At 39.4% G+C, this 17,372-nt stretch overlaps 1 protein-coding gene and 1 long non-coding RNA gene across 2 annotated transcripts in view; one reads left to right on the top strand and one right to left on the bottom strand.

Moving 5' to 3' along the window:
• Positions 1-17,372, top strand: part of LOC143366457 (uncharacterized) — a 66,449-nt gene that overhangs the window by 15,011 nt on the left and 34,066 nt on the right. The window lies entirely within an intron of this gene.
• Positions 1-17,372, bottom strand: part of Dnt (tyrosine-protein kinase Dnt) — a 50,563-nt gene that overhangs the window by 5,035 nt on the left and 28,156 nt on the right. Inside the window, exons 2-5 of the mRNA XM_076830546.1 lie at positions 11,569-11,696; positions 3,486-3,892; positions 2,760-2,945; positions 66-204 (exon numbers count right to left, since the gene is read on the bottom strand). Of these exons, the coding sequence (XP_076686661.1) occupies positions 66-204; positions 2,760-2,945; positions 3,486-3,892; positions 11,569-11,696 (860 nt within the window). The remainder of the gene's footprint in view (positions 1-65; positions 205-2,759; positions 2,946-3,485; positions 3,893-11,568; positions 11,697-17,372) is intronic.

The raw sequence follows: 17,372 nt of genomic DNA, 5'->3' as shown, positions 1-17,372 counted from the left end.
ATAATTTAATTAACGGTTTTCAAAGGAGATTGCCTTAATTGGCGGGAGGAGGAAAAATTATTTACTTGCGATTGCGATGCATGTTCAGCAGCAGTTTTCACTAGGACATCCCTCGGGGAAGACGCGCCCTCTTCGTGATAACTGCCTCTATACACGCGACCGAATGTGCCCTCCATTTCGATGCTGAGAAGGCGTACCCTGCATCTGTAACAAGTGCAAAACGAGATTACCTCGAGATTCGTGACTTCCAGCATCACCGAAACCGATAATTATTCTGTACAAACTTTGAAATTCTCCTTTACGAAATTACCGAGAAGCTGAATCGATCATCTATTTAACTACTGAAAGCAGAGCCAAGCCGACGTTGACACAGACTCCAGCGTCCAAGAAGGTCAATGCACTTGGTATTTTTTTTTTTACAAATTCATGAATTTCAAGGATTTTTTGACACGGGCCATAACTGAGACTCTATTCTTCTAACTAGGACTCTTGCTATCCGGATATCCGAGTATCCGGATTGCTCGTTATAACTCGAAATCCGGATCCGAATATCCGGATATCCGTACTTGGATCCGAGTATCAGAGTACCCGGTTTCGGATATTTTATCATCATGGCTGAATAAAGCTTTCTTTATATCGATTCTAATTATAGAGAGCATGTTTAACTGAAGTGATTAAAACAAGAAATGCGAAGGTTATATTAAGGTTATTTTATTTACAGTTATACATACACACTAAGATAATAACTTCCTATTTTGGTATGAAAAACAAGTTTATTTACATTTTCCGGTGACACACATGATCTTTTGGTGGTTACAATATTATCCGCTGTAAAGTAGACCCTTTCCGAAGTTACTGATGTTGCAGGTATGCATACATAGGTATTTTTTTGTTAAGGAAGCCATTTTTGGAAATTTAGTTTCTCTTAATTTCCCTTAAATACTCGGGTACTCGAATATAAATTAAATAAGTATCCGGATATCCGAATATACATTTTGTGGGTATCCGAGTACTCGGATACTCAAGACTCGGATACTGAAGACTCGGGTACTCAAGACTCGGGTACTCAAGACTCGGGTACTCAAGACTCGGGTACTCAAGACTCGGGTACTCAAGACTTGGATACTCAAGACTCGGATACTCAAAACTCGGATACTCAAAACTCGGATACTCATGACTCGGATACTCAAGAAAGACTCAGATATTCAAGACTCGAATACTCAAGACTCGGATACTCAAGACTCGGATACTCAAGACTCGGATACTCAAGACTCAGATACTCATGACTCGGATACTCAAGACTCGGATACTCAAGATTCGGATACCCAAGACTCGGATACTCAAGACTCGGATACTCAAGATTCGGATACCCAAGACTCGGATACCCAAGACTCGGATACCCAAGGCTCGGATATCCGTAAATCCGAGAAATAGTAAGAGCCCTACTTCTAACTTTTTATTTGAAAAATTATTTCAATTTTAGTCGCACATATTGAAGTAAGTAGGAGACAATTTTAATATTCTACAGAGAAGTTCTTAAGATCTTGTTCTTCAAAGTGAATTGGATATACCTATTACTATATAAATTATGAGGCGTTTTAAAAACGTTGCTGAAAGTTAGAGGAGTTTGATAGTTCGATCGATCGTTGAACAGTTCTCTGGCGCTTTCAATGTGCTCGAGCTGGCTAGATGCAAAGATTTCTTTATTCTGCCTTCTACAGGAACCCACTTAACCTGAAAACGCGAGCCGGCGTTCTGTCGTAGCATGCAAAAGCTTTGTTAAAGGAAAATTCTTTGAATTAAGAGACAAAAGGTTCTAGGTAATTCTGAATTCACTAGCCAATTAGACGTGTACTAATAATATTTTCAATAAATCTGCATCACAATTGATTTAATTTGCATTAGTAGTACGTATTGAAAGATTAATAACCTCATAAAAATAAAAATGCTTTTATTAATTAAGGGGTGTCCCTACTCTGACGGCCCGAAAAGAATGCGATACTTGAGATTCTTTTTAAGAGAAACCCTCAAATTATATTAATTAAAAACTTTATGCCTACATTTCTACATATTTAGACATTTAAAAAAAAATTAAAAAAACACTAACTAAAACTTTAAACGTGTTTTCTCAAAACGACTTTTTCGAATTCGTTAGCATGATATCTCAAAAATCAATTACCCGATTTACTTCAAACTTGGTATATATCTTCAGCAGATGTCCCATTCTCGTTGATACTAAAACTAAGTCGGTTTTTGCAAAATTAAACTTTTGCGGCTTAAACAACAAGCGATTTTTTTGCAGAAATCGATGTCTGTTTTAGACGTTGCCATTTTTTTTTTAATTTTCTGTATTTCTCATTTAATCTAGTTTAGGCGATAGCTACACCCGTACAGATTATACAAATTTTTAAATTTTCTATTTGAGACAACTACAACGGCTGATTTTAAGCTAACAATGCGCATATGATTTTTGTAATACGCTCTATTTCAAGCCCTATAACTCCGCATACAACCACTATTTTTTAATACAATTTTTTTTTTCATATTCTCTAAAGATTGACAAATGAAGCCACAAAGCTGGAAGTAAATATATTTAATGGTTTTGTTTTAAAAAATTCCCAAAGTTAAAAAAGCTAAAAACAAATTCAATCCTCGGCCTCGCAGCCGCCATTCTCATTGCCCTCAGCCTCGGCTCGTAACACTTCCATTCATCAAAGTGTTACAAGGTTGTAAAACCAATGCCATAAAATTCTACGCACCTTTGGACTGTGATTTCTTGAATTCTCTCATGCAATTCTCGACTAGGCCGATCGTCCAGTCTTCTGTAAGCGGAAGTAGAAGTTGTTGATGTCGGTGGAGGTGTTTCAGAAGACAGAAATGTTTGCGCAGGTCCGACTCCTGTACCCCTTTCCACGCTACACGCCGAACTGAGACCCCTCGATTCTCTGCAAACATGAAAACAATATCCTCGTTAATAAAGTTTCATTCATAAAGTAAATACTACTCACTGATCTAGTGACATGTAAATATTATTATGAACGTAATAATAAATCGCTGTATCAGTTTTAGGATGAATAGTAATCAAATCAAATATACATGTTGGTTTGGCCAAAATGTCTTCTCGTTATTTTCAATATAAATTTTTTTTATAAATTTCTTTTTAACTTGGGGAAATCTTCAAAAGTCACCCCGACTCCCTCAGAGGGGAATCCCACGGGGGCGCCAGGGTAGTGTGGAATTTTCACCCATTAAAACCCCACGGCCACTATGGAATTTTTAATAATTTCCAGGCAAATATCTCTATTATTAAGGCCCATTGGCAGAAACACTCGGACACCTATTTACTTATCTTCGACATAGACCCAGCGTGCCAAGGCTCATCAAATCTACCTCATGGTGTCCTCCCCTTGTGAGCTCGCAGTTTGATTAAACTGTCAATAATCTCTCATAGAAATAAGGGACATAATGAGAGGAAAGTTACTTACTGAAGGGGGTCACGATGTCTCCTATTTTTCTTATCGCGTACGTAGTAAGCGATGACCAGCACAACAATGGCAGCGATGAAGGCACAGGCGCAACCGACGGCAGCGTAAAACACTTGCCCGCCAGAGGAGGAGCCAGAAGCAGCCACCAGAACATCCTCCGCTCCTATGTTACTCGTATCTTTCAAGCAGATTTTCTTCCGTTTGAAGTCCAGGCTTGTCGTGTTCCGTCTCGATAGAGAGACGTTTATTCGAAGGCTGAGATTGACTTCCGCGTCGTAGGGGCCGCAATGCAACGCCAGAGCCCAAGTCTGCAGCCCGCCGACAGGGATTTCGCCTGCTTGAGATATATTCAGGGAACTGCTTAGGGCTGACGGGTTGCTGATGTCCACCAGCATTGTATACGGCAACTGAAGAGAATAGCGAAAACTTGAGAAAATACATACAAAATGAATGAAAAAATGTTATTTGGGCGAAGGTAAAATGTTTTATTCTACTGCGGGGCTAGTTGATACGTTATTCTGTTTTCATTTTTTTTCATTTTTTATTTGAATTAATTACTTAATAACAAATATGCCAAAATATACTTTGGTCCTTCCTCTTTAATATATAGTAAGCGAAAACTTGAGAAAATACGTATAAAATGAATGAAAAAATGTTATTTGGACGAATGCAAAGTGTATCAATTTATCCCACTGCGGGGCTAGTTGATACGATATTCTGTTTTCAATTTTTTTCCTTTTTTATTTGAATTAATTACTTAATAACAAATATGCCAAAATATACTTTGGTCCTTCCTCTTTAATAGATAGTAAGCGAAAACTTGAGAAAATACGTACAAAATGAATGAAAAAATGTTATTCGGACGAATGCAAAGTGTATCAATTTACTCCACTGCGGGGCTAGTTGATACGATATTCTGTTTTCAATTTTTTTCCTTTTTTATTTGAATTAATTACTTAATAACAAATATGCCAAAATATACTTGGGTCCTTCCTCTTTAATATATAGTAAGCGAAAACTTGAGAAAATACGTACAAAATGAATGAAAAAATGTTATTTGGACGAATGCAAAGTGTATCAATTTATCCCACTGCAGGGCTAGTTGATACGATATTCTGTTTTCAATTTTTTTCCTTTTTTATTTGAATTAATTCCTTAATAACAAATATGCCAAAATATACTTGGGTCCTTCCTCTTTAATATATAGTAAGCGAAAACTTGAGAAAATACGTACAAAATGAATGAAAAAATGTTATTTGGACGAATGCAAAGTGTATCAATTTATCCCACTGCAAGGCTAGTTGATACGATATTCTGTTTTCAATTTTTTTAATTTTTATTTAAATTAATTACTTATTAACAAATATGCCAAAATATACTTTGGTCCTTCCTCTTTAATATATAGTAAGCGAAAACTTGAGAAAATACGTACAAAATGAATGAAAAAATGTTATTTGGACGATCAATTTGGATATATCAAAACTATTTACTTTTTCTCTATATAAACGAAACCAGTTAAAAAACGATTGTTAACGTCAATGTACACACACGTCCGCTGGATCGTAGGAAAGAATTGAATAACAATCGTCATATATCTCGCTCAAATGGAGCAACGCATATACGGTGTCGAGATAATTCGTCTGTATCAACTTGCCCCCCGTACCAACTAGCCCCGGTCTCCCCTACCACAATTTCTTGCGGTTATTGAAAAGTTCTCTATGCTTAAATGTGCCCTTTTGAGAAATCACCCCCCAAGCATGATTTCACTACTCTTCCAAAATGATCAAAACGAATAAAAAGACGTTTCACCGACGCTACTAAATCGCAATGCCATGCGTTTCAGCGCCATCAACGAAACTCGCACGCATGAACTCGCAATATACCGCATCGAGCCACGCGTTTACGCGCACCCGTTGCGAGCGAAAGGTTTGTGCAATTTCCCAGCGACTCCGACCGAAGCCTACCAGACGTGCAAATTGCTGGAAACTCCTAATCTGCATAAGAACAAGGGTCTGCGCGAAACCCGGAGGAGAACAAAAGTAGAGAAAGAGACAGGGGATGAAGAAAAGACAAAATAGAGGGACGAACGGTGCATGAGCATTTCTTTAAGACCACCGAATAGACGATGGGCGAGAAAGAAAGGGGAACAACGCCGTGGAGCGCGAGGGACGAGAGTAGAGCTATTACTCGCTCGTAATCACGCGAACGTTGAACTCTTCCTATAATCTGAAACGTGCCATTCTGGGAAGACAATTTGCGTCGAACAGAGGGCAAAGTGAATCTGGAGGACCGCGGACAACCTGCAGGCAGGGCGACGGCGACGGGGAGCAAGTGGAAAGAAGAAACGGCTGAAAGCAGGAGGGGAACAAGAAAGAGGGAACAAGAACAAGGAGCTGAGGAGCAAGGGATTCGGTGGAAGAGGGAAGGCTAGGCCAAAGAGAGAAGAGCGCAAGAGGGAGAGCCCGAGGCTGATTACCAGCTCGCAACGATGATCGGTTCCCCAACTTGTAAGTTGCAAGTAGTTGCAGAGAAGGCACACCTCGTCAACCTGCCCCGCTTGTTGTTACTTCGCTACTGCCGATACTTATGCGCGCCTAACCCAAACTTAGCCCTGACAGCGAGTACCTCTGTAAACCTGGCTAACCGTTCTATTTCAACAGTCGGAAATTTTTACGCTCTTTTTTCTAGTTATATCTGCGAATCACTCGTAACGCTGTAGAATACTGTGCGCATCTCGCAAACGGACAAGCTTGGGGGATGATTTTCATACAGGTCTCGCGAAAGGATTTTATTCTTTGGACTTCGGCGAAATGTTCTGGGAAATGAGTGTTGTTTGTTTTATGAGGCGATTCAATTTTGAGAAATTTATTTGGTATGGGTACTTTTATAAAGAAACACCTAAGTGTCTGAATTTTTAGATTTTAGTTTCTACGGTTCGGTGTATGTAGTAAAGGATCAAGTGGGTAAAGAAACAGGTAATTGTAAGTGATTTTTGCGGTGTATTCTGAACTTGGAAATACCGATGGTAAGAATGTTTCTTCTTCGGTCTCGCGCGTTTCGTATCAAGTATTTAAGAGATATGCGACGTATAAACTCGCCTTATCTAACACGGAGAAATTTTTAAATGGCGAGATAACTCGTCCTCCTCAGTTAACAGGTTAATTCGCATGAAACGAGCGAAAATCTAATTGGGTCGCTAAAATATCTGTACTGCTGTAAAAGTACAAATTATATCAATCGGCTAGCACCATTTGAGAATCCGGTTGAGGGTTTTAATGGAGCCCTTCGGAAGCCAACCTGATCAACTCCGCAAAGTAAAGAAATAGAAGAAATTGATAAGCCGGGCACTTATTATGTGTTTAAGTAGGCATCTACTGAAATTGAGAGAGCAGAAAATGGAATTTGTCAATTGGGCATTTGAGACGCTCAGTTGAAGAACATGCAACTAGTGTTCCTTCTCGAGAATTTCTCGAGAAATTTTATTAATGCTTATTTCTCATTTCTCGGGAAATACTGTAATTTCTCGAGAAACTTAAGTCTAGGAAAAATATTATAAATCTCATTTATTTTCGTAAATGAATGTATTACTACTTAATATTAAAACCTACATGAATTCCAATAGAAAATCACAGTACAGAAGATTCGATATTATTAACTGCTGAAGGTGCTCTTAAATTCTTATTTAAAAATTTAGAAAAATTGTATACTCAATTAAGTACCTCATGAGTTTCTTGTGGCTATTAAAGAAGAAATACAGAAAAGAGGAGATAAGACTATTGTATCCCGTATAAAATTTTTGCATGATCCAGAATTTCTTCCAAAAGTATGAAAAGACGCATTTTTTCATTTAACAGCCAAGCTAGATATAAATAAAGCGTGAAAATATAACAGTAACAGATTTTGCCAGAAAAAAAGAAATAGATTAGCTGACGCTACATTAGACGCATTGTGCTATTTAAAAATAAATTTTAAAGCCAAAAAGTAATGTTTCGCTTTGTAAAAATTTTGTATTAAACAAATAATTTTACCAATTATATTTAATATCTATTTTTTTCATTTACACAGGTTTTGTATAAACTAGGCAGGAATAATCGTTTAGTTAAAGTTTTCTTGTGTTTTTGATAAATATTATCAACATTATTCCAAGAATATAATTTTTGCAATATTTTATTCAATTTCTCGAGAATTCTCAAGAAATATGATCTCATTTCCGATTTCTCGAGAAACAATGAATCAGGAACACTACGTGCAACGGATTTGTCTAAGGGGAGGACCGGTGCAGCCAAAAGTCGTCAGTTTGATTGGCAGGTAGCCGGTGTGTTCCAGAAGCGTTCGGGGACACTCAGTTTTGTCTCTCAGGTGACGGATGTCTCCGCGCTGGTCATCAGTCTCCAGCTTTCTTCCTCCCCTTCTTCTTTTTCGTTCCACCGAGACAACTCGAAGAAGTGGCTGGACCACTTTGTCCTACTCTCGGACCTGCTCTTCTTTTTTCTGCACATTGTCGACGAGTCAATCCGACACCGTGCCGCATTCTACCCACTTTTCGCCACCACTTTGTCAAAGTACCTTCATCCTCAACGAGAAGGTACTGACAGAGTTTTCTTGATATCCACAAACGGGCGATTTACTTGCTAGTGGCTGTAGATATAACCCCCCGATCTTTCATTAACACCAAAGATAATATTGGTTTTCTTACGAGAAGAAGTTAGTCTAAATACACTTAAAAGTTGAACAGGTATTTATACTTTCCCGCACGGAACATTTATTTAGAGGGCACAGATTAGTACCCACGCTTTGTCTTTTTCGTGTAATTTAGTTTCATTGGATGTTTGCTGATGCTTTCATTGCACGATCGTTTATGCATTGTTGCAAATGCGACATTCCACGCGAAATCGGACACTTTTTGGAGTAACATTTCGGATGTGGCTGAAATTTGAATACGTTGTAGTCTTCAGGGATACATAAACATATCTCGAAGGATTTTTGACAATTTTGAGAAATGTCGATTTTACAGCTGTTTGAAGGTAAGTGCTAACTTTTTTCCAATAAATTATAACTATGGAAGTAGTGAACGGATGGAGATGAGGTTTACGGCGATTTGTAGAAAAGACATTGAAGTTTCAAGACAAAATTATTTCAGTTTCAGAAACCAATTTTTTTAACCATTTTTGTACAATTATTTTAAACAAATGCAGTGTTTTAACAACGGGCGCGATTTTAAAAATCTGAAAAAAATACAGAATATAGTTCTATCCTTCCCCTTCATGGTCTAATTTTCAAAAATATGGGCATTTTAAAATTGACCTTGTAAAAATTGTGCGGTACCCGCAGGGTGACTTTTAGTTTTTTAAATGGAATGCTATATATTTGTATCGTATATTAATACCGCCACTGTACGTCTGATAATCTTTCCCCGTTCATTTCAAACGACCTATTTCTGGTACTATTAACTTAATCATAGAACTTGGTTATCGATCGCAGAAGATTCGATGATTCGTTATTAAAAATTTCCTCGAGGACAGCACAAACTGATAAATCTTGGAACGGTCTTAATAAAAGCGTTCTTATCAGGAAGAGAGCCACTCGGAGGTTTCATTTCGGTAAAATGGCGAATATTGAAGAGCTTCGTTCGATTCTATCCTCTCTACTACAAATACATATTACGGTGTAGAATGTCCTGACTTCACGCGGTTACTGTACACTCGCATTCATTTTGCAGACACAAGTTACCGCGTGGAACACAGAATAAACTAAATATTACAAAATTTAAGTTAATGCAATAAGCTAATAAGAATATCAACTCCATTTTGCATTTATTAGGTTATTTATTTTTCATTCGTCAATAGCAAGTTATTACAGCGTGATTTATTAAAAAAAAATCGTGGACATATTTAACCATAATACTCATAAATACATTTATACGAGCAAATTCTATGACAACTACACGCGTTGTTACATCTGTCCCCACGGAGAAGAAAATACGAAGGTATACATATATCCCTGTATGAATAAGAAAATTTATCAGTTTCTTTTTTTTAGACTGCATGCGAGTATCAATCAAAGCAACAAAATCGCGCGCGATTTCGGGGAATGCCAATACCGCGTTATACTGAAACAGCGTTAAGCGGAGCAGCGATAAGCGGGGGTCTTACTGTATTAAGATTCGTTCACTAAGATGTTATCTCTGTGACTTTCGAAATGATAATTATGATAATTATAATGACAAAAATTAATGTAGAATTTTCAACGGAATTTTAAAACCGGCCATATTCGTGGTACGTTTAGTGTTAACGCGCGTCGAAAGCTGTGACTCGTACCGTAAACTGGGGGAGCATTGGCAGCACGGGGTAACATTGGCATAGGGTCATTTCGGGGGAGACGCACCACTTTTTTTCGATTGCTTATGAAGTCTTAAATAAATATAACTGAAAATTTAGGTAAATGTAGTTTGATTGTTTATTTCAATCTCTTTGACAAAGTAACATATTAAATATATGAAAACCTTGTTTTAATATTAAAATACGCTTTATAAAAAACTTCGAAAAAGTGCATCTAACCCCAGACCTGAGGGAGAGATGCACTTCAGATTCGGGGGCGATGCACCTACTTGTTGTTACCCTCTTCTCCCTACTTTCATTCATTTTTTTCTCTTCTACACATATTACAGAGGGGAGGATACATGGTGCATGTTTCGTGGAGCTACTTTAAGCACTCCGGGCAACGAATCCAATTTACTCACCGCTCACACAATTCTTTCGCCTCAAATCCAACGCAACGAAAAGTTTTTTCAATTTTAATGAACTTAAACCGCACGATCGATGTGATTCGTTTAATAAGGTTATGTTTGTAGATAAGAACACGCGTCTTAAGCGTTGAAACAATGATGCCACTTATGTAGTGTGGTCGGAACAGGAAGTGGTGCATCTCTCCGCTAGGTGCGTCTCTCCCGGAATGACCCTACCCCGAAATGAAGAAGATGACTGCAACTTCTTCCCACCCGTGACGCCAGCAGCACACGTGCCATTTGTCATCGGTGTGTTATAAACATGAAGTAAGGCCGGTCTTCATAGTCGCTACTTATTCTTAAGCAAAACCAGCGGCCATAGTCGTGATGGAAAACACCGGTTCTCGTTAGATCACCGAAGTTAAGCATCACGGGGCGGTGTACTGGGGAAAGATGGGAGACCGACCATCATCTTTCTCCCGGTGCGCTGCTGCTGGGACCCCAAGGAGAGGGGAGAGGGATAAACAAAAAATTGGACTATAGTTCGTTGGGCAATGTAAACAAAAATAAGCTTGAAACGCCATCCTGCTTAAAACACAGAAAAACAATAAAAACAAACGTTGCCAATGTTACCCCGGCACTCTAACATTTTTAACATGTATTAAAGAAGGAGAAGGACAAAAATTGTATGCATTTTGACACTTGCAGTACAATCACAAAAGATGCAATGTTACGATAGGATACTTAAAGCAAATGTAAGCATGTTAATTTCTAAATTACGTAACAAAATGTTTCAAAAGCCTGCCAATGTTCCCGCAGTTTACGGTAATTGTCAGTAGACGGAACAGAATCGAACCGCTGCGCCGTTGCTTCGTGCCAAGAACCTGGGAAACGGGAAGGACCAGCATGCCTCGGTAATCCGGATAAGTGTGCCTCAGAAGGAGGCGTAAGAAACGGGGGACCAGGATCGAAGAAGGATTTCGAATGGTTGCTCCGTGTCCGTTCAAGCCTGAAGTGTGCTTCGAGGATTCACCCGACCACGGTGGGTTTCCGTCCGCGAGACGCGCGAAGTCGTGGATTCCTCCGTTAACGAGCGAATTCATCGTCCCTTCGCCCTGGCTGATTTTGATCCGGCACACCGCGCCATCAAAGAAACGTAAACGAGAACCAAAGTACGCGGAAGATACGGCAGCCGGTAACGTTCTGAAAGCTGACGTGGCCTCCCTTTTCCCATTACCGTTTCGCGATTTTCATACGCCTCAAAGTCACCCTCGCTTTTCAAGTCCCCTTCCCCCCCTCCGGAGGATTTACATCGACGGAACTGTTTCGAAGGCTCGCCAAAGACTTTGTGAAACTTACCGGCCTGCCAGCCAGATTCTCCCAGGTGAAATGCAGCTTGTGAACCTGCGCTGGCACGGGGACGACGAACTTAATCGCGTACTCGTTTATAACGCCCTCCCTCACGTAAAACAATTCCGCCTGGAGACCTGCAACGAAAAACAAGCGTTTCTTTTAGGGAAATTCTTGGCACAGCTGTTGGTACTCCACGTCGCCTTCATGCACGTGGATTACGGAGTCTTTTTAAGTTTTATGTCGTTACCGTTAGAAGGAGTGGCGAAATTCTTTCAGCGACTTCTTTGATGCGTTGTGAGAAACGCAAATCTGTCTGGGTGTAACTAGAATAACTTGGTACTGGGGTGATTTTTGTCCCAACGGTTTTGATCCTCCTTTCTAAGTTCGATAAGCAAGGTAATCTTTTAATTGTTAGGACACTCGCGACTTTGGACCGTTTTAGGGTAGGAACAATTATTTTGTGCTCAATCGATAATTTCGTGTTCACCATGGTTCGTTTATTGTCGTTTAGATAGGTCTGGAAACAATTGCGTTCTCTTCATGACCGATGGGTACAGTTATTAGTGGAACATTCTCAAGAGTCTTATTTTATATTTTCATAGCAAGCATTATTGGACTTACGTAAAAAAAAATAACACATTGCGAAGTGGAGACGCATTTTATATTTTTTAACTAACAATGCCTGATGGATGGAGATTATGAACATAGTTTTCTTAACTCCGTTTCCAGGTGCCATATAAAAAAAAAATAGTTTTCAATATTCACTTTTGCAAGAGATTGTATATTTTAGAAATTAGATCTGCAATTACCAACTTTTTACATGGTATAAAGTAAAATAAAAATACGTATAGCTTGTTTAATACATCACTCTCTGCTTTAATGAAAATGGTAGAAAAACACGTATATCTTATTTTTCGGTCCTCTAAACCATATCCAAAAATTAAAGCAATTGGAGGCCGACACCTGGGAAACTTGTGAGTACACGGGCGCGCTCGCCGGCACTTTTAGGCGCGAGTACCGGAAGGTTAAGTAAAGAGTGTCTATAGGATATCTCGAGGGACACACGATGCAATGTCACGGATCTGCGTGAGCGTAAGCGATGGCTCGGATACCTTACGTCTGATCGCACTGCAAAATCACAACTTAAAAGTTATCAGGTACCCGAGGTTCAGATGTAAGCATTGTTAACCCGGCGGGAGGCGCACCCCATATTGTAACACAGGTTGTCGCTACCGGGTGAAGAATAATTGAAACGTGAAAAACCACGGTTTCAGAATATATTTTTTTTAACTTTGTAATTTTTATGTTAAAGTACAGTGTTTTAAGAATCATAGAAAATTTATGAAATATCTTAAAACCTTTGTTAAAATTCTTTAAAAAATTGTAACAAAAACTCAGTCTTCATATTTTCGCAACTAGCGCCTCTGTGGTAAATTTTACCCACTAGCGCCTCCCGCCGAGTTAAGCAAGAAAATCCACTCCCGAATCGCAAATCGGGTCCCGCGATTTCGGATACCCGTACACCCGCAACGAATACAAATCATGTGAACTAAAGTGAAACAGGAGAAAAAGACCCTGCTTCTTCTTGCAACGATTTACCCAGCGCGAAAGGATAAGTAGCGAAGGCAGAACCGCCATTGTCTTGAGGGAAAGAAGGTAGTTTCGATTCAATGGGCTTATTATTTTCTTGCTCGCGCTTTTATAACGCTTCTGCAAGTTTTAAAGTAACAATGAAATGCAGGCTTTGCCCTGCGTCGCTTAAATCCGCCTCGTGCTCAAAGTAAGTTTCCCGTTTCTTTAGACAAAGTTGCTGTAAGAAAGCAATTCATGTTTTCATATGCATTAAATTCTCTGTCGCGGCCCTCTGCAAAGACACGGTGTGCAAAGTAATTGCTCATTTTCAGTAAAAACTCTCTTATATCTTACAGTAAGTGATGTATAGCAAAATATGAACCTTACTTTTATTTATGCAAACATTGAAATACCCAAGGTACTTCGTAATAGAATAAATGGTTATATTTAACAGGTAAAGGATTTGAAAGATTGTATTTATATTTATAGTGTTAAAATAAGCCTTATAGTACGGCGGGACGTAAAGCCATTAACTTTCGAATCTCCAATGCATATGCAACACAATACAGAGATCGAAGGCTGCTGCGACTGCATTTATAGGTGTACAAAGCAATAGTGATATTTGTAGGAGGAGCTGAGAGGTCGGGGTGCAAAACAAAGGACTAATAAGAGGTGTTTGATTGCCACCCAGCTAATAATAAAGGTAACGCTACGTGACCTACCAAACCTTGAATCTAATCATCGCCATCGTCATAGAACTGACACTGTGGAGTTCCCCTGCCCAGTATATCCGTAACTACCTAACTGATTATAATTGCAAACAAACATTCCACATTTAATTCTACCCGAAAGTTAATCAATATGCTACATACTAAAAAAAAACATTTTTTATTGCATTAATACTTTTCATTAGCAAGTGCCTTTAATTTAAAAAAAAATTAAAACCGACTTCAAAATAATAAAAATGAACTAAAAAGTTAAAAATAATTTTTTCCCTTACTTAATCTACAACTCTCATATTTCTTCAGTCCGCGCCTCATCATTTGCACTGTGTAAATCTGGCGGCGACTTGAACAATATGAGAGTCGTAGATTAAATAAGGAAATAAATTATTTCTTACTTTTTAGTGGACTTTTATTATTTTGAAGTCGGTTTAATTTTTTTTAAACTTATTTTTTTAACTTCATTTTTTTAAAGTTAATAAAAATAAATTTAAAGAAATTAAAACCGACTTTAAAATAATAAAAATCCACTAAAAAGAAGAAATAATTTATTTCCTTATTTAATCTATTGTCACCTAAATATTATTAGTTTATGTACGTCAATATATATATATATATATATATATATAAACATCAAAAAAGGGGACAAACATAAAAAAATACATACGGGTCGAATCTATAACCTCCTCCTTTTCGAAGTCTGTTAAAAACGGCGATCCAAAAACTAAAACTTTTGTATATTGGCTAGTATTTTGAGTACCAAAAAATTAGATAGCTATCACTGTTGCAAGTAATGTACTTGACCTTTTACACTTTACGCATTCTACTAGGTCCAGGACACCCTACAAAAAGATATTAAATACATTCGCTCGAAGGGGTAACGGATAGACCCCGAGCAACAACGACGTTCATAAACACCGTGGCAATTCGATGTTACGCTACCAAGTAATCCCTAGGCAGGGTTCGCATTCAGGAGCCGCAAGGTTACGTGGGCGAGTCGGCGAAGAAGGTGGAGAGAGAAAAAAAAGGCAAGAGGAGGGAACGAAGAGGGGAAGAAGGGAAAAGGACGCGAGCACACATCGTGTACTCCTTTCGAGGGTATATGCTCGTTGTATCAGATAGGACGGTTAACGAGGCACGAGTTGGATTTTTAAGTCACCCGAAGACAATGTGCCGTGCCCCCACAATCGTGTCTTTGCTTTTGGTCCTTCTTCTTCGTTCACCATCCCTTGCCCCACGGCACCATCGGCCTTCGGCCTTTACCGGTTTTCTGCATCAGATATCACATACCCACGACCTCAGCGCTGGCCATTCCTCCAGCCCAAACATCTCTCGCCTTCCCTGCTGGCGACCAAGCGCAGTGTGCGCCCGTCGTAAAAAGGATGCCGGATACCCAGTGGGATCCACTCGGGAAATAATTACCTTCGGATCGTCGAAACCACGCTGGGTTATCGCTGGTAAAAATCGAACCTTCGTCCCTCGTGAGTGGGACACTTTTATAGATGCCCCGAGTATTGATGATCCTCACTTTTCTCGAGGGTCACTGCGTCATTGAGGGGAGACCCATCCTGGCTGCCGGGAGCGGGAGGACCGGGGACCATTCTCCAAACAATATGGTTCCTCGAGAAGTCCCTCCCGATATTCGAGGAAAGATTGTCATGCTCTCTCGGAGTCGTTACAATAGACAGCTCCTGATAAAGATGCTTCTCAGAACTTTCGTTGTAAGAATTGAATTTGAATAGAGTTTCGAGGCTGGTGTATGAGATTTGCGAGCACAACGTAGCGAATTATGCGGCTACTTTTGGTTGAAAATTTAGTCGTATATTATTCTTGGCTTCGTTGCAAGGTTTGGCAGGCAGTTCAGAAGGGTCGAGTCATTAAAGCTCTTATATGTGTCACTTGTTAGACCGCTGTTGAAGCATGCGTCGGTGGTCTGGAACCCAAGACATAAGCTATACGTAAGCCTTGTCGAAAGGGCTCAACGTTAATTTTTGAGACTGGCTTCGAGAGCTTCGGGTTGCCCAATGTGTTTCTACGACCATGATTATGGTCCGACACTTCGGACGACAAGGATTGCTACCCTAAGTGATCGGAGGCTTGTTCCGATCTGTTGTTTCTTTATAAGTTAATGCACGGTCAAATTGACTGCCCGGAGCTCTTGGCAACTGTACGCTTTCACGCGCTCCAGACCCCTGTTTGTGTCTAAGGAACCTGGGTACTTTATATTAAAAAATATTCCCAGACCTAAAAAGGCTAGGTTTATCTACGGGAATGTAAATAATGGTTCGCAATAAGTAATGTGATTAATTAAAATGTAAGCTGTAAATGGAAATATTCTGTAACTTTTATTATTATTATTATTATATACGGGGAACAAAACCCTTTAGAGTACATAATATACAGGTAAATAGAAGTAAGATTAAACCAATAAAAAATAAAAAACAATAAAACGCTACAGCGAGGTTGAAAGATTATACCAAGAGTTGGTCAGACAATTGATTCCGAAGTGAATTTTGAGATATACAGAACAAATCTATATCCGCGAGGCACCGATTGACCTCATCCATGGCACGGTTTATGGGATCGACAGTATAGTGGTGATATTCCGGTATCTTTGGCTCAAAGAGGGGGTCTCGGACGCAATGACCGTTCGAAAATAAGAATGAACTTTTGAAAATACTTTGTGTACTTTAACTACACAGCTGATCCCATCAATAGAGCTATGTATGCGGCGAACCAATATCTCACTGATATTGATGTGTTCTCTACATCGTGTGATTCATTCCGGCACAAGTTGCTAAGTCGACTCACTGAATAACTCTCCCCGATGCGTAAGCACATATGCTTAGATTATTAGAATAAGTTACCAGACTCATTTCTCTTTGTACTAGTTAACATGTTTTGTATACTAAAGGGTACTCCCGTTGATGATAATAATAATAATAATAGTAATAATTCTTATTACATGACATCGTTAATAAATATGTATTGCAGAATTGGATAATCGAGACAGGTAACATTCATCCTGTAACGAGTGACCTGTTTCGATTCGCAACAGAAGTTGCGACAATCTACCATTGACTTCCCAGTCGCTTCCGATTCGTTTCAACGAAACAACCCTCGAAACCACAGGACACGACGCGACGAGTCGAGCGCAATCATCGGCTTGGCTTGGTAGCCTAGCCGTGACCTCGTTACCAGCTTACGTGTCCTTAAAGCCCTTATCTAGTCAAAGCTGCCGTTGGATCTTCTTTCACGCATTTATACGGGAACTTTGCATGCGGCTAACCGAGGGGTGGCGACTACCAAAGATTCTTTGATGTCTGGTACGCCTGCAGCGGGCCAAAGTGCAAGCAAGGCCAGTAAAGGGAAAAGAAAAGGATGAAGGAAATGCTGAAAGAGAGAGAGAGCCCTTTCAACGAAGGCGTCGACCCTCGACAACGAGTGCCAGACACAATTGTCACGAGGGGCTCCACGGCACTTGGAACCTTTTCCTCTTGGAACATGTACGATCTG

Source organism: Andrena cerasifolii, chromosome 2, assembly GCF_050908995.1.
Source record: "Andrena cerasifolii isolate SP2316 chromosome 2, iyAndCera1_principal, whole genome shotgun sequence".
Lineage (NCBI taxonomy): Eukaryota > Metazoa > Arthropoda > Insecta > Hymenoptera > Andrenidae > Andrena > Andrena cerasifolii.
Note: the sequence above shows the minus strand (reverse complement) of the source record. Positions and strands in the feature narration are given on the sequence as shown.